The sequence below is a fragment of the Salvelinus namaycush genome, chromosome 13 (genome assembly GCF_016432855.1).
Source record: "Salvelinus namaycush isolate Seneca chromosome 13, SaNama_1.0, whole genome shotgun sequence".
NCBI classification, from domain to species: Eukaryota; Metazoa; Chordata; class Actinopteri; order Salmoniformes; family Salmonidae; genus Salvelinus; species Salvelinus namaycush.
Window position 1 is genome coordinate 30,321,519 of NC_052319.1, and position 18,548 is coordinate 30,340,066.

The window sequence follows — 18,548 nt, forward strand, 5'->3', positions numbered from 1 at the left end:
CCCCCCAGAACAACCTAAATTCATCAGGGCATGGACTCTACAAGGTGTCGAAATCATTCCATAGAGATGCTAGCCCATGTTGACTCCTGATGCTTCCCACAGTTGTGTCAAATTGGCTGCATGTCCTTTGGGTGGTGGACAATTCTTGATACACACGGGAAACTGTTGACCGTGAAAAACCCTGCAGCAGCATTTCTTGACACAAACTGGTGTGCCTGGCACCTGCTACCATACCCCGTTCAAAGGCACTTAAAAGTTTTGTCCTGCCCATTCGCCCTCTGAATGGCACACATACACAATCCATGTCTTAAAGGCTTAAAAATCCTTCTTTAAAGTGACATCAATATGGGATGATAGCTTTCACCTGAATTCACCTGGTCAGTCTATGTCATGGAAAGAGCAGGTGTTTTTAATGTTTTGTATACTCAATTACTTATGTTAGTAAAGTCCTAGAGAGCTCCCAGTCATTGGTAGGGTTAAACACCACTTTAATTGCATCTTTATTTTTTGTTTAGTTGTCATGTTTGGCCGGGTTGTTGTGGTGAAATAGACTGAAGGTGTCCTCTGAGTGAGTGACTTAACTTGTGTAAGTGTTTTTAAACTGGGTGAGAGTTGTCTAACATGCAGTTCTCATCCAGGTATTTTCTCAGTATAAAATTGTATTTTCTCTGAAAGGTGTTTACTGGACCTTTGACGGTTGCCTGGGAGACAGCCTTCACCAGAGGGTTTTGGATGATGCAGGTGTAGCTGCCATACAATTTGATTGGCTGAAGGGAGCTGATGAATCGAGTTATCCCGGCGGAGTTGTTGAAGAAGCTAGTTTCACTCTCGTTCAGGACGTTGTCATTGACGTCCAACCAGGTGACGTTTGGTTTGGGGAACCATCTCTCTGCCTCTGCCGTTAGGGTAGTGTTTACCCGCTTGAATTTGGGGGCTGAGAAAGCTGAAGTGAAGCATATTTTCAGAGTAAGCTACTTTGTGTGCAGTTCAATATTCAGTGTGAAATATTGAGAATGCCTAACAAGTTGGCTCCTTACCTGCAGCTCTGAGGTTAACACTGGCAGTTCCCGAGCAACTAGGAGTGCTCACACTGCAGTAGTACACCCCATTGTCTCCCACTTTTACGTCCCTCAGCAACAGGGAGGCATTGCCTCCACCTATGGCATCTGAGAACAGCAGGGTTCTATTTTTAAACTGGGGGTTTTGCTCCGTCAGCTGGACTGCTCCTTTATCGTACTTGTACACCACTTCACTTAGCCCCTCCTTCGTCCAGGTGATTGACACCTGACTGGTCGATTCCCTGCTGTTAGTGGAAGTCTTGAACTTGCAGCTCAAGATGACATCCTCCCCCAAGTTCCCGATGGGCCACTTGTCAATGCTATCCACAGTGCCCTTGGAACCTCCCAAACCCTGACCTAGAGGACAGCACACAGCAGAACACAACATACAGGAGGCATAATTTCCATACATAGAAATGTGTGCAGTTTGTAGGGACTATAGTTACACAGACACACTGGCAAACCCACACAGGTACACATGCAATCTCACATATGCTCAAATACATGTTAACAGAGACATTACATGAATATTGACAATGATGGTGACACAAGTCAATATATATGCTCACTACATACCTGAAAATGACACAGACAAGATGAGAATGATGAGTCCAGCAGTTACGAAGATACTGACTATCAAGCTGCAAATGGAGATGGGGATGAAAATATCAAGAACTTTCCAAGTCAATTGAACATCACAATATCCAATGATTAATTCATCTCACTATGCATTTGTTGGTGATAAAAAGCACAGCTGTTGCTGGGCCTCAAACAACAACAACCATATATATATTTTTTTAAACACATTGAATAGAGGCCTCACCCCCAGAAGATTATCTGTCCAAATGAGGCCATGGCTCCTCAATGGTAGCTGGCTCTTTTTTAGCAGGGTTATGATAGTTCCAGCTGCTCCCTTTACCAGTCCACATACAGTATCCATGTGATGTGTCGTCTACAGCAGCTACATACTGTATGAGATTGACTGTAGCTCCACATGTGAAGTCCACACCCACTGTATGTCATTCATGTAATATCAAACCCTGTACTCAGGAAAGCGAGGACTCTCCTTGAGTCAATATTGTCACTTAGGTGTGTGTGCACTGCTTACTGACTTTCCATTAACCGTTTTGACCAGAGGGAAGAAATAGGGATATAATCAGACTTACTTGGCTTAATCCCTTGGCTCCATAGGAGCGTAGACCATTGACTGATCCTCAACACGAGGGCCCCACTGGGGTGAGTGCTCAGCCCCCTCCTGTACTCCATGTTCACCCAGGACTGAGTGGCCACGCACGTCTCCAACTCAATCACGAAGTTTGCTGACGACACAACAGCGGTAGGCCTGATTACCAACAACGACAAGACAGCCTACAGGGCAGAGGTGAGTGCCTTGGTGGAGTGGTGCCAGGAAAACAACCTCTCCCTCAATGTCAACAAATCGAAGGTGCTGATCGTAGACTGCAGGAGACAGCAGAGAGAGCAAGTCCCCATCCACATTGACGGGGCCGCAGTGGAGAGGGTCAAAAGCTTCAAGTTCCGCAGCATGCACATTACTGAGGACCTGAAATGGTCCCTTCAAGTTTTAATGTCACGTGCACAAGTACAGTGAAATGCCTTTCTTGCAATCTCTAAACACAACAAAGCAGTAATTAATAACAACATAATACTAAAAATAACATACAGTAGAATAAAAACACACAAGAAAGAAAGTTCCAGTACCATATTTACAATGTGCAGGGATACTGAAGTGATAGAGGGAGATATGTATAGGGGTAAGGTGACAAGGTATAAGGATCTATGATAAATATGATAAACTGAGTAGCGGCAGCGTATATGATGATTGTATGTGAGTGGGTGTGCGTGTGTGTAGAATCAGTATACATTTATTTGCGTATTATGTGTGTGTGAGCAAATTATGAAGTGAGTGTTTGTTTGTGTGTGTGTTGGAGTGCCAGTGTGTGTGAGTGTGTAGGGCCCTTTGAGTGTGCATAGAGACAGGTCAAAAATAAAAGGGTCAACTCAGATAGTCTGTGTAGCCATTTGTTTAGCTATTTAGCAGTCTTATCGTTTGGGGAAAGAAGCTGTTGAGGAGCCTGTTGGTGACAGACTTGATGCCAGCACCTCTTCAACCTCAGGAGGCTGAAGAAATTTGGCTTTGCCCCTAAGACCCTCACAAAATTCTACAGATGCCCCATTGAGAGCATCCTGTCGGGCTGTATCATCACCTGGTACGGCAATTGCACCGTCTGCAATTGCAGGGCTCTCCAGAGGGTGGTGCGGTCACCCCAACACCTCATCTGGGCCACACTGCCTGCCCTCCACGACATCTATAAGGAGGAGGCAGTACAGGTGCATCAAAGCTGGGACAGAGAGACTGATAAACAGCTTATAGTGTATCTGCAGGCCATCAGACTGTTAAACAGTCACCACTAGCCGGCCTCCACCCAGTACCCTGCCCTGAACCTTAGACACTGTCACTAGCCGGCTATCACCCTCTACACTACCCTGTGCCTTAGAGATCGCTGACCTACAGTTGAACTCTGAAGTTTACATACACCTTAGCCAAATACATTTAAACTCATTTTTTCACAATTCCTGACATTTAATCCAAGTAAAAATCCCCTGTCTTAGGTCAGTTAGGATCACCACTATATTTTAAGAATGTGAAATGTCAAAATAATAGTAGAGAGAATATTTTATTTCAGCTTTTATTTATTTCATCACATTCCCAGTGGGTAGGAGGTTTACATACACTCAATTACTATTTTATAGCATTGCCTTTAAATTGTTTAACTTGGGTCAAACGTTTTGGGTAGCCTTCCACAAGCTTCCCACAATAAGTTGGGTGCTCCTGACAGAGCTGGTGTAACTGAGTCAGGTTTGTAGGCCTCCTTGCTCGCACACACTTTTTCAGTTCTGCCCACAAATTGTCTATAGAATTGAGGTCAGGGCTTTGTGATGGCCACTCCAATACCTTGACTTTGTTGTCCTTAAGCCATTTTGCCACAACTTTGGAAGTATGCTTGGGGTCATTGTCCATTTGGAAGACCCATTTGCGACCTAGCTTTAACTTCTTGACTGATGTCTTGAGATGTGGCTTCAATATATTCACATCATTTTATTTCCTCATGATGCCATCTATTTTGTGAAGTGCACCAGTCCTTCCTGCAGCAAAGCACCCCCACAACATGATGCTGCCACCCCCGTGCTTCACGGTTGGGATGGTGTTCTTCGGCTTTTAAGCGTGCCCCTTTTTCCTCCAAACAGAACGATGGTCATTATGGCCAAACAGTTATATTTTTGTTTCATCAGACCAGAGGACATTTCTCCAAAAAGTACAATCTTTGTCCCCATGTGCAGTTGCAAACCGTAGTCTGGCTTTTTTATTCCGGTTTTGGAGCAATGGCTTCTTCCTTGCTGAGCAGCCTTTCAGGTTATTTCGATATAGGACTCGTGGTTATTGTGGTTATTGTGGTTATTGATACTTTTGTACCTGTTTCCTCCAGCATCTTCACATGGTCCTTTGCTGTTGTTCTGGGATTGATTTGTACTTTTCGCACCAAAGTACGTTCATCTCTAGGAGACAGAACGCGTCTACTTCCTGAGCGGTATGACGGCTGCGTGGTCCCACGGTGTTTATACTTGCGTAATATTGTTTGTACAGATGAACATGGTACCTTCAGGTGTTTGGAAATTGCTCCCAAGGATGAACCAGACTTGTGGAGGTCTACAATTCTTTTCTGAGGTCTTGGCTGATTTTTTTGATGTCAAGCAAAGAGGCACTGAGTTTGAAGGTAGGCCTTCAAATACATCCACAGGTACACCTCCAATTGACTCAAATGATGTCAATTAGTCTGTCAGAAGCTTTGAAAGCCATGACATCATTTTCTGGAATTTTCCAAGCTGTTTAATGGCACAGTCAATTTAGTGTATGTAAACTTCTGACCCACTGGAATTGTGATACAGTGAATTATAAGTGAAATAATCTGTCTGTAAACAATTGTTGGAAACATTACTTGTGTCATGCACAAAGTAGATGTCCTAACCGACTTGCCAAAACTACAGTTTGTTAACAAGAAATTTGTGGAGTGGTTGAAGACGAGTTTTAATGACTCCAACCTAAGTGTATGTAAACTTCCGACTTCAACTGTATGTACAGTGGGGGGAAAAAGTATGTGAACCCTTTAGAATTCCTTGGATTTCTGCATAAATTGGTCATAACATTTTATCTGATCTTTATCTTAGTCACAAAAATAGACAAACACAGTCTGCTTAAACTAATAACACACAAACAATTATAATGTTTCATGTCTGTATTGAATACACCGTGTAAACATTCACAGTGCAGGTTGGAAAAAGTATGTGAACCCTTGGATTAAATAACAGGTTGACCCTCCTTTGGAAGCAATAACCTCCACCAAACGTTTTCTGTAGTTGCGGATCAGACCTGCACAACGGTCAAGAGGAATTTTGGACCATTTCTTCTTACAAAACTGTTTCAGTTCCACAATATTCTTGGGATGTCTGGTGTGAACCGCTCTCTTGAGGTCTTGCCACAGCATCTCAATCGGGTTGAGGTCAGGACTGACTGGGCCACTCCAGAAGGCGTATTTTCTTCTGTTAAAGCCATTCTGTTGTTGAATTACTTCTGTCTTTTTGGTTGTTGTCCTGTTGCATGACCTAACTTCTGTTGAGCTTCAATTGGCGGACAGATGGCCTTATATTCTCCTGCAAAATGTCTTGATAAACTTGGGAATACATTTTTCCATCGATGATAGCAAGCTGTCCAGGCCCAGAGGCAGCAAAAATGTGCCATTACACACACCTGGTTCCAATTCCTCACTGATTGTGTTTGTATAAATATGCCCTTTGTGTCCCCATTGGGCTGTCGATTATTGTTCCCATGTCCATTGGTCGTGTGAGTACCTATGCGTTGTCTCAGCCTGTGCTGCGTGTTATGTGTATTACGGGTCTCGTCCCGTGTCGTTCTACGAGGTTTACCCTCGCTCTTTTGTTTGGGTACATCCCAGTGTTTTGTATAAATATTTGTTTTGGGTGTATTAAAAACTCAGATGTATTCCTGCGCCTCTCTCCAAATCCTTTACACAAGCGTGACAATGATCCATCCACCGTACTTTACAGTTGGGATGAGGTTTTGATGTTGGTGTGCTGTGCCTTTTTTTCTACATTGTTCCTTCCAAACAACTCAACTGGAGTTTCATCTGTCCACAGAATATTTTGCCAGTAGTGCTGTGGAACATCCAGGTGCTCTTTTGCGAACTTCAGACGTGCAGCAATGTTTTTTTTTGGACAGCATTGGCTTCTTCCATGGTGTCCTCCCATGAGCACCATTCTTGGTTAGTGTTTTATGTATTGTAGACTCGTCAACAGCGCATATTCCAGAGATTTCTGTAAGTCTTTAGCTGAAACATTAGTATTCTTCTTAAGCATTCTGCGCTGTGCTCTTGCAGTCATCTTTGCAGGACAGCCACTACTAGGGCGAGGAGCAACAGTGCGTAGATTTCTTCATTTATAGACAATTTGTCTTTCCGTGGACTGACGTTGAGATACTTTTGTAACCCTTTCCAGCTTCATGAGGTCTCTTTTGTTCCAGGCATGGTTCACATCAGGCAATGCTTCTTGTGAGTAGCAAACTCACATCTTGTGAGTTTTTTTTATGGGGCAGGGCAGCTCTAACCAAAATCTCCAATCTCGTCTCATTGATTCGACTACAGGTTAGTTGAGTCCTGACTGAAGTTATTATCCTAGGTGTTCACATAATTTTTTACAACCTACACTGAAGGTTTAAATTATGTTTTCAATATAGACAAGAAAAATACAATAATTTGTTTGTATTTAGTTTAAGCACACTGTGTCTATTGTTGTGACTTAGATGAAGATCAGATCAAATTTTATGACCAATTTATGCAGAAATCCAGGTAATTCCAGAGGGTACATACTTTTTCTTGCCACTGTATATACTGTATTCTAGTCATGGCTCATCCTACATAACTACTGGTATACACACCTTTTCTATTCACATACTGTCCATACTGTTTTTACACACATTCACATTTAGATTCCGGACTCAGGTCTGGTAACTAATTTCCTGCAATTCCATTTTGATATGGGGTGTTGTGCTGTGTATTTATATACTGTATTCTCGACATAGCTCATTCTAATATTTCTACTACTGTACATTGCATTTTAGTGACTGTTTATAAACACTGCATATTTATTCATATACTGAATTCTTGACATAGCTCACTCTAATATACCGTACCAGTCAAAAGTACACACCTACAGTACTCATTCCAGGATTTTCTTGATTTTTACTATTTTCTACATTGTAGAATAATAGTGAAGACATCAAAACTATGAAATAACAAATATGGCATCATGTAAGCATAAGTGTTAAACAAATCAAAATATCCACCTTTTGTGTTGACAGCTTTGCACACTCTTGGCATTCTCTCAACCAGATTCACGAGAGTCATCTGGAATGCATTTCAATTAACAGGTGCACCTTGTTAAGTAAATTTTTGGAATTTCTTTCCTTAATGCATTTGAGCCAATGTTGTGACAGGGTAGGAGTGTTATAGAGAAAATAGCCCTATTTGGTGAAAGACCAAGTCCATATTATGGCAAGAACAGCTCAAATAAGCAAAGAGAAACAACAGTCCATTACAGACACGAAGGTCAGTCAATCTGGAAAATGTCAAGAACTTTCTTCAAGTGCAGTCGCAAAAACCATCAAGCGCTATGATGGAACTGGTTCTCATGAGTACCGCCACTGGAAAGTTAGTCAGAGTTAAGTTAAGGATAAGTTAAGTTAAGGATAAGTTAAGGATGAGTTAAGGATAAGTTCATTAGAGTTAACTGCACCTCAGATTGCAGCCCAAATAAATGCTTCAGAGTTGAATTAACAGAAACATCTCAACATCAACTGTGCAGAGGTGACTGCGTGAATAAGGCCTTCATGGTCAAATTGCTGCAAAGAAACCACTACTAAAGGACACCAATAAGAAGAGACTTGCTTTTTGCCAAGCAACATGAGCAATGGGCATTAAACCGGTGGAAATCTGTCCTTTGGTCTGATGAGTCCAAATTTGAGATTTTTGGCATTAGGCAGGCTCGAGGTCAGGGCAGGAAGAATGGTCAGGCAGGCGGGTTCGGTGTCAGGACAGGCAAGGGTCAAAAACAGGAGGACTAGGAAAAACAGACTGGGAAAAATTGGAGCTAGGACATAAACGCTGGTTGACTTGGCAAACAAGACAAACTGGCACAAAGAGACAGAAAACACAGGTATAACTACACCAGGGATGATGAGCGACACCTGGTGGGGGTGGAGACAAGCACAAGGACAGGTGAAACAGATCAGGGCGTGACAATAACATTAACTTAACTGTGTACGCGACCAATAAACTTTGATTTGATTTGACGAATGTCCTCCAGCTGACTTGGTTCAGGGAAAGTTTTTTCCAATTGAGGCTGCTCTCTGCCATCTCTGCCTGGACGTCTCCCCTCCAAGTGTTTCTGCAACCCCTCTTCCCCATGGGGCTTCCATTTCAGGGACTCGCAAGGGTGTTGGAGGCCAGTTTTCGTAGGGTGTGTCCAATCCAACTCCACTTTCTTCTTTCTATTTGTAGTTCAATGGGTTCCCATCCATTTCTCAATCAGTGGAATCGGTTCGACATCTTTGTTATTGAGGTGGCGTAGTACAGTTGACATCTGTTTGGTTGATCTCCATGTTTCGGATCCATACAACATCACCTGTTTCACATTTAAGATGTCCAGTTCTTCAATTCAGGATGTAGTCTTAACTTAAATTCCAATTCCAATTTTCCTCAATGCTTCCTCAAGAATTTGGAATTGGAGTTTCAGTTTACTTCCTCAATTGACTGAATTGGAATGGTATTGACCCCAACCCTGGATATCATTTATGCACCATGTTCTCCATGAATCTATTACAGAAATTGACACTGTGATTTAATAGATCTACAGATTTATATTAAAACATCTTAGAAGTGGCACAATGTTGGGTTACATTATGACATGCCTTTAATGAGCTCCACTTCCCTTTTACTGAGCTCCACTTCCCTTTAATGAGCTCCACTTCCCTTTAATGCCGTTATTGCCACACTTCGGTATTCCAGTAGAATGTTGATTTTGATGTGTCAGTGCATTCCTGCTAATATCATGCTATCTTCATCACTGGTGCAATCTAAAAAATTACAAAGACAATAGTTAATTGTTGAGTCACAGACCTCACCCAGTTTTTATTTTGGTAGAGGATGGGGTGCAAACCATGATCACATGACAGCGTTTGAAACAACTTAGGTGCTTTCCAGAGGGAACTGAAATATGACCATGTTATTTAGAGAGTCTCAACAGTTGAACACAGCAACCCATAATCCAGACATGTTGACCTCTGAACCTCAGCACCACTGATAATGATGAGTCCAGTTAACAAGAAAGTAAGGACGATCATGCTGCAAATAAATGAGGGGCAGGACCCGGGTCTGGCTCTCGACCCGAAACCTGCCCCTCCGCCTGCCCTGCCGGAAGCTGAGTCCGCGGTTTGAGGGGTCATTTAAAGTCCTGAGGAGAGTGAACGAGGTTTGTTATAGGTTACAGCTTCCCCCCGATTACCGTATTAACCCCTCGTTCCATGTGTCTCTCCTCAGGCTGGTGGTGGCTGGCCCACTCCAGGAGTCTGAGGTGCGTGAGGTTCCTAGCCGCCTCTGGACATCGAGGGGGCCCCGGTGTACTCCGTTCGCTCCATACTGGATTCGAGGCGTCGGGCGAGGGTACTTCAGTATCTCGTGGAGTGGGAGGGGTACGGTCTGATGGAGAGGTGCTGGGTGCCGGTCGAGGACGTTTTGGACCCTTCAATGCTGCAGGAGTTCCACCGTCTTCGTCCGGATCGCCCTGCGCCTCACCCTCCGGGTCGTCCCCGAGGCCGGTGTTGGCGCGGTGCTGGAGCCGGCGTCAAGGGGGGTGGGTACTGTCACAACTTCCGCCGAAGTCGGTTCGTCTCCTTGTTCGGGCTGCGTTCGGCGGTCGGCGTCACCGGTCTTCTAGTCATCATCGATCCACTTTTCATTTTCCATTTGTTTTGTCTTGTCTTGTCTTCCCACACACCTGGTTTCAAGTCCCTCATTAGATGTTGTGTATTTAACCCTCTGTTCCCCCCATGTCCTTGTCCGGAATTGTTTATTATAAGTGCATGTGCACGTTTTTCTGGTGTGCGACAGGTTTTGTACCCATTGATTGTTTGTTCTGGATGCCGGTGGTTTTATGTAATAAACTGCTCCATTGTAAACCCAGTTTTTGCTCTCCTGCGCCTGACTTCCCTGCCGCCAGTACGCACCACTTACATGTAGGTTGTGCGTGAATTAGTTAATTCTATTCATTTAAATCTTGTGATTAATCATATCTTAATTTTTTAAAACATTTTATAAATAGATTTGGCTCTTCTGATATGCGAGCCGGGTCCCAACGTTCACCTACAAGAGCCGGCTCTTAGAGCCGACTGTCACGTTCCTGACCTGTTTTCTGTTATTTTGTATGTGTTAGTCGGTCAGGGCGTGAGTTTGGGTGGGCAGTCTATGTTATGTGTTTCTATGTTTGTTAAAGGGTGACCTGATATGGTTCTCAATTAGAGGCAGGTGGTTTTCATTTCCTCTGATTGAGAGCCATATTAAGGTAGGTGTTTTCACATTGATTGTTGTGGGTGGTTGTTTCCTGTATCTGTGTTTGTTGCACCATACGGGACTGTATCGTTCGTTCGTTTGTTTGTAGTCAGTACTGGTTCGTTCGTTCTTCGTTACGTGTAAGTTCGTAGTCCAGGTCTGTCTACTTCGTTTGTTGTTTTGTATTGTTGTTCAAGAGTTTTTCCGTCTTCGTCTGTTCCTTGTAATAAATAATATGTATAACTCCAACGCTGCATTTTGGTCGAATCCTTGCTACTCCTCTTCGGATGAAGAGAAGGAGGAAGCCCGTTACAGAACCACCCAACCGAACCAGAACCAAGCAGCGTGAGTTCGAGCAGTGGCCTACGAAACAGGAATCCTGGACATGGGAAGAAGTATTGGAGGGAAAAGGACACTGGGCTCATATTGGGGAATATAGCCGCGCTCGTGAGGAGATGGAAGCAGCGAGAGCCCAGGAGCGGTGGTATGAGGAGGCAGCAAGGAGACGTGGCTGGAAGCCCGCGAAGAAACCCCAAAAATTTATTGGCGGGGGGGGGGCTAAGAGGTAGTGGGCCGAGGGCAGGTAGGAGACCTGCGCCCACTTCCCAGGCTAACCGTGGAGAGCGGGAGTACGGGCAGACACCGTGTTACGCAGTAGAGCGCACGGTGTCTCCTGTACGTGTGCATAGCCCAGTGCGGGTTATTCCACCTCCCCGCACTGGCAGGGCTAGATTGAGTATTGAGCCGGATGTCATGAAGCCGGCCCTACATATCTGGCCTCCAGTACGTCTCCTTGGGCCGGCTTACATGGCACCAGCCTTACGCATGGTGTCCCCGGTTCGCCTACATAGCCCGGTGCGGGTTATTCCACCTCCCCGCACTGGTCGGGCGACGGGGAGCATTCAGCCAGGTAAGGTTGGGCAGGCTCAATGCTCAAGGGAGCCAGTACGCCTGCACGGTCCGGTATTTCCGGCGCCACCTCCCCGCCCCAGCCCAGTACCACCAGTGCCTACTCCACGCACCAGGCTTCCAGTGCGTTTCCAGAGCCCTGTTCCTCCTCCACGCACTCTCCCTATGGTGCGTGTCTCCAGCCCAGTGCCTCCAGTTCCGGCACCACGCACTAAGCCACCTGTGCGTCTCCAGAGCCCTGTACACACTGTTCCTTCTCCCCGTACTCGTCCTGATGTGCGTGCCCTCAGCCCGGTGCCACCAGTGCCGGTACCACGCACCAGGTCCATAGTGCGTTTTGAGAGTCCAGTGTGCCCTGTCCCTGCTCCCCGCACTAGCCTGAAGGTGCGTGTCCTTAGCCCGGTGCCTCCAGTTCCGGCACCACGCACCAGGCCTACAGTGCGCCTCATCCGGCCAGAGCCATCCGTCTGCCCAGCGCCATCTGAGCCATCCGTCTGCCCAGCGCCATCTGAGCCATCCGTCTCCCCAGCGCCATCTGAGCCATCCGTCTCCCCAGCGCCATCTGAGCCATCCGTCTCCCCAGCGCCATCTGAGCCATCCGTCTCCCCAGCGCCATCTGAGCCATCCGTCTGCCCAGTGCCGTCTGAGCCATCCGTCTGTCCCGAGCCATTAGAGCCGCCCGTCTGTCCCGAGCCGTCAGAGCCGTTAGTCAGTCAGGAGCCGCTAGAGCCATTCGTCAGTCAGGATCTGCCAGAGCCGCCAACCAGACAGGATCTGCCAGAGCCGCCAACCAGACAGGATTTGCCAGAGCCGCCAACCAGACAGGATCTGCCAGAGCCGCCAACCAGACAGGATCTGCCAGAGCCGCCAACCAGACAGGATCTGCCAGAGCCGCCAACCAGACAGGATCTGCCAGAGCCGCCAACCAGACAGGATCTGCCAGAGCCGCCAGCGAGCCATGAGCGTCCAGAGCCGTCAGCCAGCCATGAGCGTCCAGAGCCGTCAGTCAGCCATAAACGTCCAGAGCCGTCAGCGAGCCATGAGCGTCCAGAGCCGTCAGCGAGCCATGAGCGTCCAGAGCCGTCAGCGAGCCATGAGCGTCCAGAGCCGTCAGCCAGCCATGAGCGTCCAGAGCCGTCAGCCAGCCATGACCAGCCAGAGCCGTCAGCCAGCCATGACCAGCCAGAGCCGTCAGCCAGCCATGACCAGCCAGAGCCGTCAGCCAGCCATGACCAGCCAGAGCCGTCAGCCAGCCATGACCAGCCAGAGCCGTCAGCCAGCCAGGATCCGCCAGAGCCGTCAGCCAGCCAGGATCCGCCAGAGCCAGCCAGCCAGGATCCGCCAGAGCCAGCCAACTAGGATCCGCCAGAGCCAGCCATCCAGAACTGCCCCTCAGTCCAGAGCTGTCTCTCTGTCCGGAGCTGCCCTTCAGTCCGGAGTTGCCCCTCTATCCTGAGCTACCTCTCTATCCTGACCTACCTCTCTATCCTGACCTACCTCTCTGTCCTGAGCTACCTTATCCCGGTGCTGCCCCTTATCTCGACGGTACCCTTTAAATTAAGTGGGTGGAATAGGAGGGTGGTCATTCAGAGGGGAATACGGAAGCTGGGATTGACTATGGTGGGGTGGGGACCTCGCCCAGAGCCTGAGCCACCACCGTGGTCAGATGCCCACCCAGACCCTCCCCTAGACTTTTGGTGGTGCGTCCGGAGTACGCACCTTGAGGGGGGGGTTATGTCACGTTCCTGACCTGTTTTCTGTTATTTTGTATGTGTTAGTCGGTCAGGGCGTGAGTTTGGGTGGGCAGTCTATGTTATGTGTTTCTATGTTTGTTAAAGGGTGACCTGATATGGTTCTCAATTAGAGGCAGGTGGTTTTCATTTCCTCTGATTGAGAGCCATATTAAGGTAGGTGTTTTCACATTGATTGTTGTGGGTGGTTGTTTCCTGTATCTGTGTTTGTTGCACCATACGGGACTGTATCGTTCGTTCGTTTGTTTGTAGTCAGTACTGGTTCGTTCGTTCTTCGTTATGTGTAAGTTCGTAGTCCAGGTCTGTCTACTTCGTTTGTTGTTTTGTATTGTTGTTCAAGAGTTTTTCCGTCTTCGTCTGTTCCTTGTAATAAATAATATGTATAACTCCAACGCTGCATTTTGGTCGAATCCTTGCTACTCCTCTTCGGATGAAGAGAAGGAGGAAGCCCGTTACACCGACTCGTTCGCGATCGACCCATCACTAGTGCCAGCTTCGCTTTGTGGTGGTAAATAGAAGGCTACGAATAATACAGATGAGAACTCTCTTGGTAGATAGTGCGGTCGACAGGTACTTTACCTAAGGAGAGAAATACCTCGAGACTTCTTTAATATTAGACATCGCGCACCAGCTGTTATTGACAAAAAGACACACACCCCCACCCCTCATCTTACCAGAGGTAGCGTTGCTGTTCTGCCAGTGCATGGAAAATCCCGCCAGCTCTATATTGTTCATTTCTTCGTTCAGCCACGTCTCGGTGAAACATAAGATGTTGCAGTTTTTAATGTCCCGTTGGTAGGATAATCTTAATATTAGATCATCAATTTTATTTTCTAATGATTGCACGTTAGCAAGAAAAATGGAAGGCATTGGGAGTTTACTCGCTCGCCTCCGGATTCTCAGAAGGATCCCCGATCTGTGTCCCCTTTTCCGGCGTCTTTCGTCACACAAAAGTTGTGGATCCGGGCCTGTTCCAGTGAAAGCAGGATATCCTGCTTTCACTGGACGCGTTTTGATAAATCTCGCTAATTTTTCAGAATAAAAGCTTGAAACTATGTCTAAAGACTGTTCACACCCTGTGGAAGCCATTGCAAACGGAATCTGGTTGATATCCCTTTAAATGGAGGAAAGGCAGGCAATGGTACAGGGGTTTTTCAAAATAAGAGGCACTTCCGGGTTGGATTTCCTCAGGTTTTCGCCTGCAAAATCAGTTCTGTTATACTCACAGACTATATTTTGACAATTTTGGAAACTTTAGAGTGTTTTCTATCCTATACTGTCAATTATATGCATATTCTAGCATCTGGGCCTGAGAAATAGGCAGCTTACATTGGGAACGTTATTTTTTCCAAACATAAAAATTCTGCCCCCTAGCTTCAAGAGGTTTCAAAAGTTTCTTCCAGTCCGCTGTGAGTAATCGCTTTTCTGAAGTCCAGAAGTTATTTTCGGTCATAAGAGATGGTAGCAGCAACATTGTGTACACAATAAGTAAAAAAATAAGTTACACAAAACGCAAAAGAAATAACAAAATTGCACAATTGGTTGGGAGAATGTAAAACGTCAGCCATGTTCTTCGGTGCCATCTTTTTTTTTTGTGTCACCAACAGTATAATCATCAATTGTTGATCCATAACCACATTACATGACATGCTGAATAAACCGAGGTGTCTGTTTAAACTACTAGCACACAACTCAGACTCCGATGCATACCCCACAAGACATGCCACCAGAGGTCTCTTCACAATCCCCAAGTCAAGAACAGACTATGGGAGGCGCACAGTACTACATAGACTCATAGAGCCTTGGCTATATGGAACTCTATTCCACATCAGGTAACTGATGCAAGCAGTAGAATCAGATAAAAAAAACGGATAAAAATACACCATATGGAACAGCTGGGACTGTGAAGAGACACACACAAGCACAAACACACTTACACATACATATGATAAGACACATACTCTACACACACATAGACTTTGTATTGTAGTAATGTGGTAGTAGAATAGTGGCCTGAGGGAACTCAATGTGTTGTGAAAAGTGTTATGAAATGTAACGTCATGTAATATTTGAAGTTGTATATACTGTAACTGCCTTAATGTTGCTGGACCCCAGGAAGAGTAGCTGTTGCCTTGGAAGCAGCTAATAGGGATCCTTAATAAATACAAATACAGTATGTCACTGATGGAAAGAGAGGAACACTCATAGAAAGACATGGACACTGATCCTTGAGTCAATATTTTCACTTGTCACTTGTTTTTTTGTCAGCTAACAGTACCAGTTGAACAAAGGGTCACAGAAATGTATTAGAAACTGATGGTATCATACCACCCTGTAAATTCAAATAATGATAGTAGACAAGTGTTTTCATGAATACGTGACAGAAATAAAAAACTAAAAAACATTTCCCAGCTTCAGATGCTGATGCAGTTCCTATAATGTAATATGACAGCTCTAGAAGGTGAAGTGAAACGATGTGTGTGCTTTCCAGAGGGAACTTGGGTTAATGTATACTGAATAAAAGCTCTCGGACAAGATATCACCATTGAACTTTTTTGACTTTTTGAAGAGATCAAGGACATTTTCTCCTTTTGAATCTCGGTAACTCCAGTAATTCCGTCTCAGACCATCTGCAGGAATACAATATTCTTTATCAGACATTCAAGAAATGAACATAACTGCCCCTCAGGCCTTTATAGAATAAAAATCTGCAATTTTAATAACTTCCTTGTGGCATTTTTACATTTGGTAAGCCACCATGGCGAATCTCCACAGTTTTGACGTTCCTCAGAGACTTCTCTCCTTGCTGACCAAAGCTGCAGGTGTTTTTGTTCTCCTGGCTGTCTTCATTCTGGAGTACATATTGAACTTGAACTTTCCGTGCTTCTGCAGGCCTGCATGGGAAAGCCCACTACATATAGGCCCTCATGGCTTACTGTACATACTGTGCCCACCCACTATAATAACTTGTGCTATCGTGCTAGTTGATAAGATGTACCAGAAGACGTTTTCCAGCAAGAGATGCAGTGGGTGCTGCACGAATTATAACTGCTACAATTGCTTCTTTTCACTTACCAAACTTGGAATCACATTTCTGTCTGTAGTATTCTACTGGATAGCTGCTGTTTTCATAGATGGAGAATGGTATGTGTGCTATCAGACCAACAACCATCCAAAACAAGTGGGAATTCCCTGTAAAGAAACGGAAAACCTGACCTATGACGAGAGACTTGTCATCACTGATTACAAGACTGACTCAGTTGTAAGTAACAGTTTATATTATGTTTAGAAAGAAAAAAAATGATCAAGCAAAAAAGGCTAAATGCTGAGCAAATGTAAAAATGTTACTGACAAATGCGTCACAAATTAGATGCAATAAATTATATATTGAATACTAATAAATATCCCTGCCATTAATTAGGCATGTGAATGTGTGTTTAGGTCTAAGATATGATAATGTAAATATTTAGACTGCCCTGGGATGGATGAAAAGTGTCTGTATAACCAACTGTCATTTTAAAATATATGGTATTTGGATCAGATCTTTTCACTAACCACATTTTCATCCACAGTTTATATTGTCATGTTTGCCTTATAAAACAAATATCATGACAGGTGTGATGAAAACATAAAATGTCATATCAACTATCTAACTGTTTTTTCGTTCGACATGGTGGGAAATATTTTTTTTGTCTCTAAAATTCTAAATGTGACAATTGCAGTGGAAAGTCCTTTATGAGCAGCAAATATTGATATAATAAACAATAATCTCTAAGAAAACTTGGAGTCATTCGATGATATTCTACATTGTACTACCACTACAACGTGTAAAAGCAGGTGTTAAATGAGGTGAACTGGAGACTGGAGTGTCACTTTAATAAGAGTTTATAGGCAGATTAAATTAGTTTTGATAAACTTCACATTGGTTAAAGTTGGAATCCGCAGTAGGGCCACTGGTTGCCCTCAACACCTTTATATTGCCAAGCTGAGGAGCATTGTGCAGCAAGGTAAAAAAAAAAAATGCAGTAGACCTAGGCTACATATTGTGCTCTTCTATCGCACGTGCAATGATGTCCGAGGGGGAAACAATTCGTTCCTTGTTTGCAGTAACTTCTTTGTTGTTGTAATATTGCAAATGGACATGGCTGTTTCACCATGAAGGATTCCAGCTTTAAAGGTAGACTCGGCGAAATGACTTTGCCACGAGCAGCACCGCAGTATCCCCACATGTGCACGGGTTCGCTTCGCGCAGTTCACAGTGTGAAAATAGAAGTCCTTTCTATTTCTGACGCAGATCGCACTGAAAGTCCTGCCTCTCCCATCTCCTCATTGGTTTATAGAAGCAGGTACCCACGTGCCATCTCCTCATTGGTTATTGGTTAGAAGAAAAAGCCTGGAAGGAAGAGAAATGACTAGAAACGATTTGGTTGACCGTTTTATGTGGGTTAATTGGCAGAGTAGAGGACCTTGTGCATTTCAGGTAAAATAACAACTCAATGTTTATATTCCTTGGACAAATTAGCTAGCAACAGCCAGCTAGCTAAATAGGACAAATTAGCTAGCAAGTGCAAGCTAACTAGCTAAATTGGCATAAATGTTTAATGCTTTTCGACCTGTCCCCAAATTAATATAATTGGTTCAGAGTTTGTTTTGATATTTTAACCTGCGTGTCGTGATCGCGTTTGGTGTGGGGGGACAAAATAAATTGATGCACGATGGCGCACGCGCGCAGCCGGTTCGGGTTCCGCCTCCACGGCAGGGAACCAAAACAGCGTAGTTGTTGAGGAAATTGACCCACTATGCTGTTTACTTTCTGCATCTATGTCATATCGCTGTGTACTTTTAAGTGATGGGCGGTGATGAGCTTGATGCACATTTCCAATAAATATCTCGTTTTATTTGAAAGCTGGTGACATGATGAATGCTTGGCTGCCAATTATTTAAAAAAATGATATTGATATTATCCATACCCCTCACCCTATAACCTCCCTGTAACGAATACGCCGGGCGTTCGAAATTATGTGCAGAATGTGAATTTAATAATGAACTGATGCAAAGGAACAGAAACGTAAGAGAAAACAATAACACTTAAGAACTGAGGGCTAAATAAAGGGGGAGAAATTGGGGTAGTGATG

General features: G+C 44.8%; 1 protein-coding gene across 1 annotated transcript; it reads right to left on the reverse strand.

Moving 5' to 3' along the window:
• Window positions 1–499: 499 nt before the first annotated feature.
• Window positions 500–2,177, reverse strand: LOC120058082 (V-set domain-containing T-cell activation inhibitor 1-like). Its single transcript, XM_039006559.1, has 4 exons — window positions 2,171–2,177; window positions 1,635–1,778; window positions 1,038–1,415; window positions 500–943 (listed from the first exon to the last, which is right to left on the reverse strand). Exons 1-4 carry the CDS (start codon window positions 2,175–2,177, stop codon window positions 597–599), a joined length of 876 nt encoding a protein of 291 aa, XP_038862487.1. The 3' UTR covers window positions 500–596.
• Window positions 2,178–18,548: the final 16,371 nt, after the last annotated feature.

Excerpts from the sequence above, each read along its gene's own strand:
- LOC120058082 (XM_039006559.1), bottom strand. Across the intron at positions 1,416-1,634 it reads CTTGTCTGTGTCATTTTCAG|GTCAGGGTTTGGGAGGTTCC; the intron begins GTATGTAGTGAG and ends GCTGTCCTCTAG. Across the intron at positions 944-1,037 it reads TGTTAACCTCAGAGCTGCAG|CTTTCTCAGCCCCCAAATTC; the intron begins GTAAGGAGCCAA and ends GCTTCACTTCAG.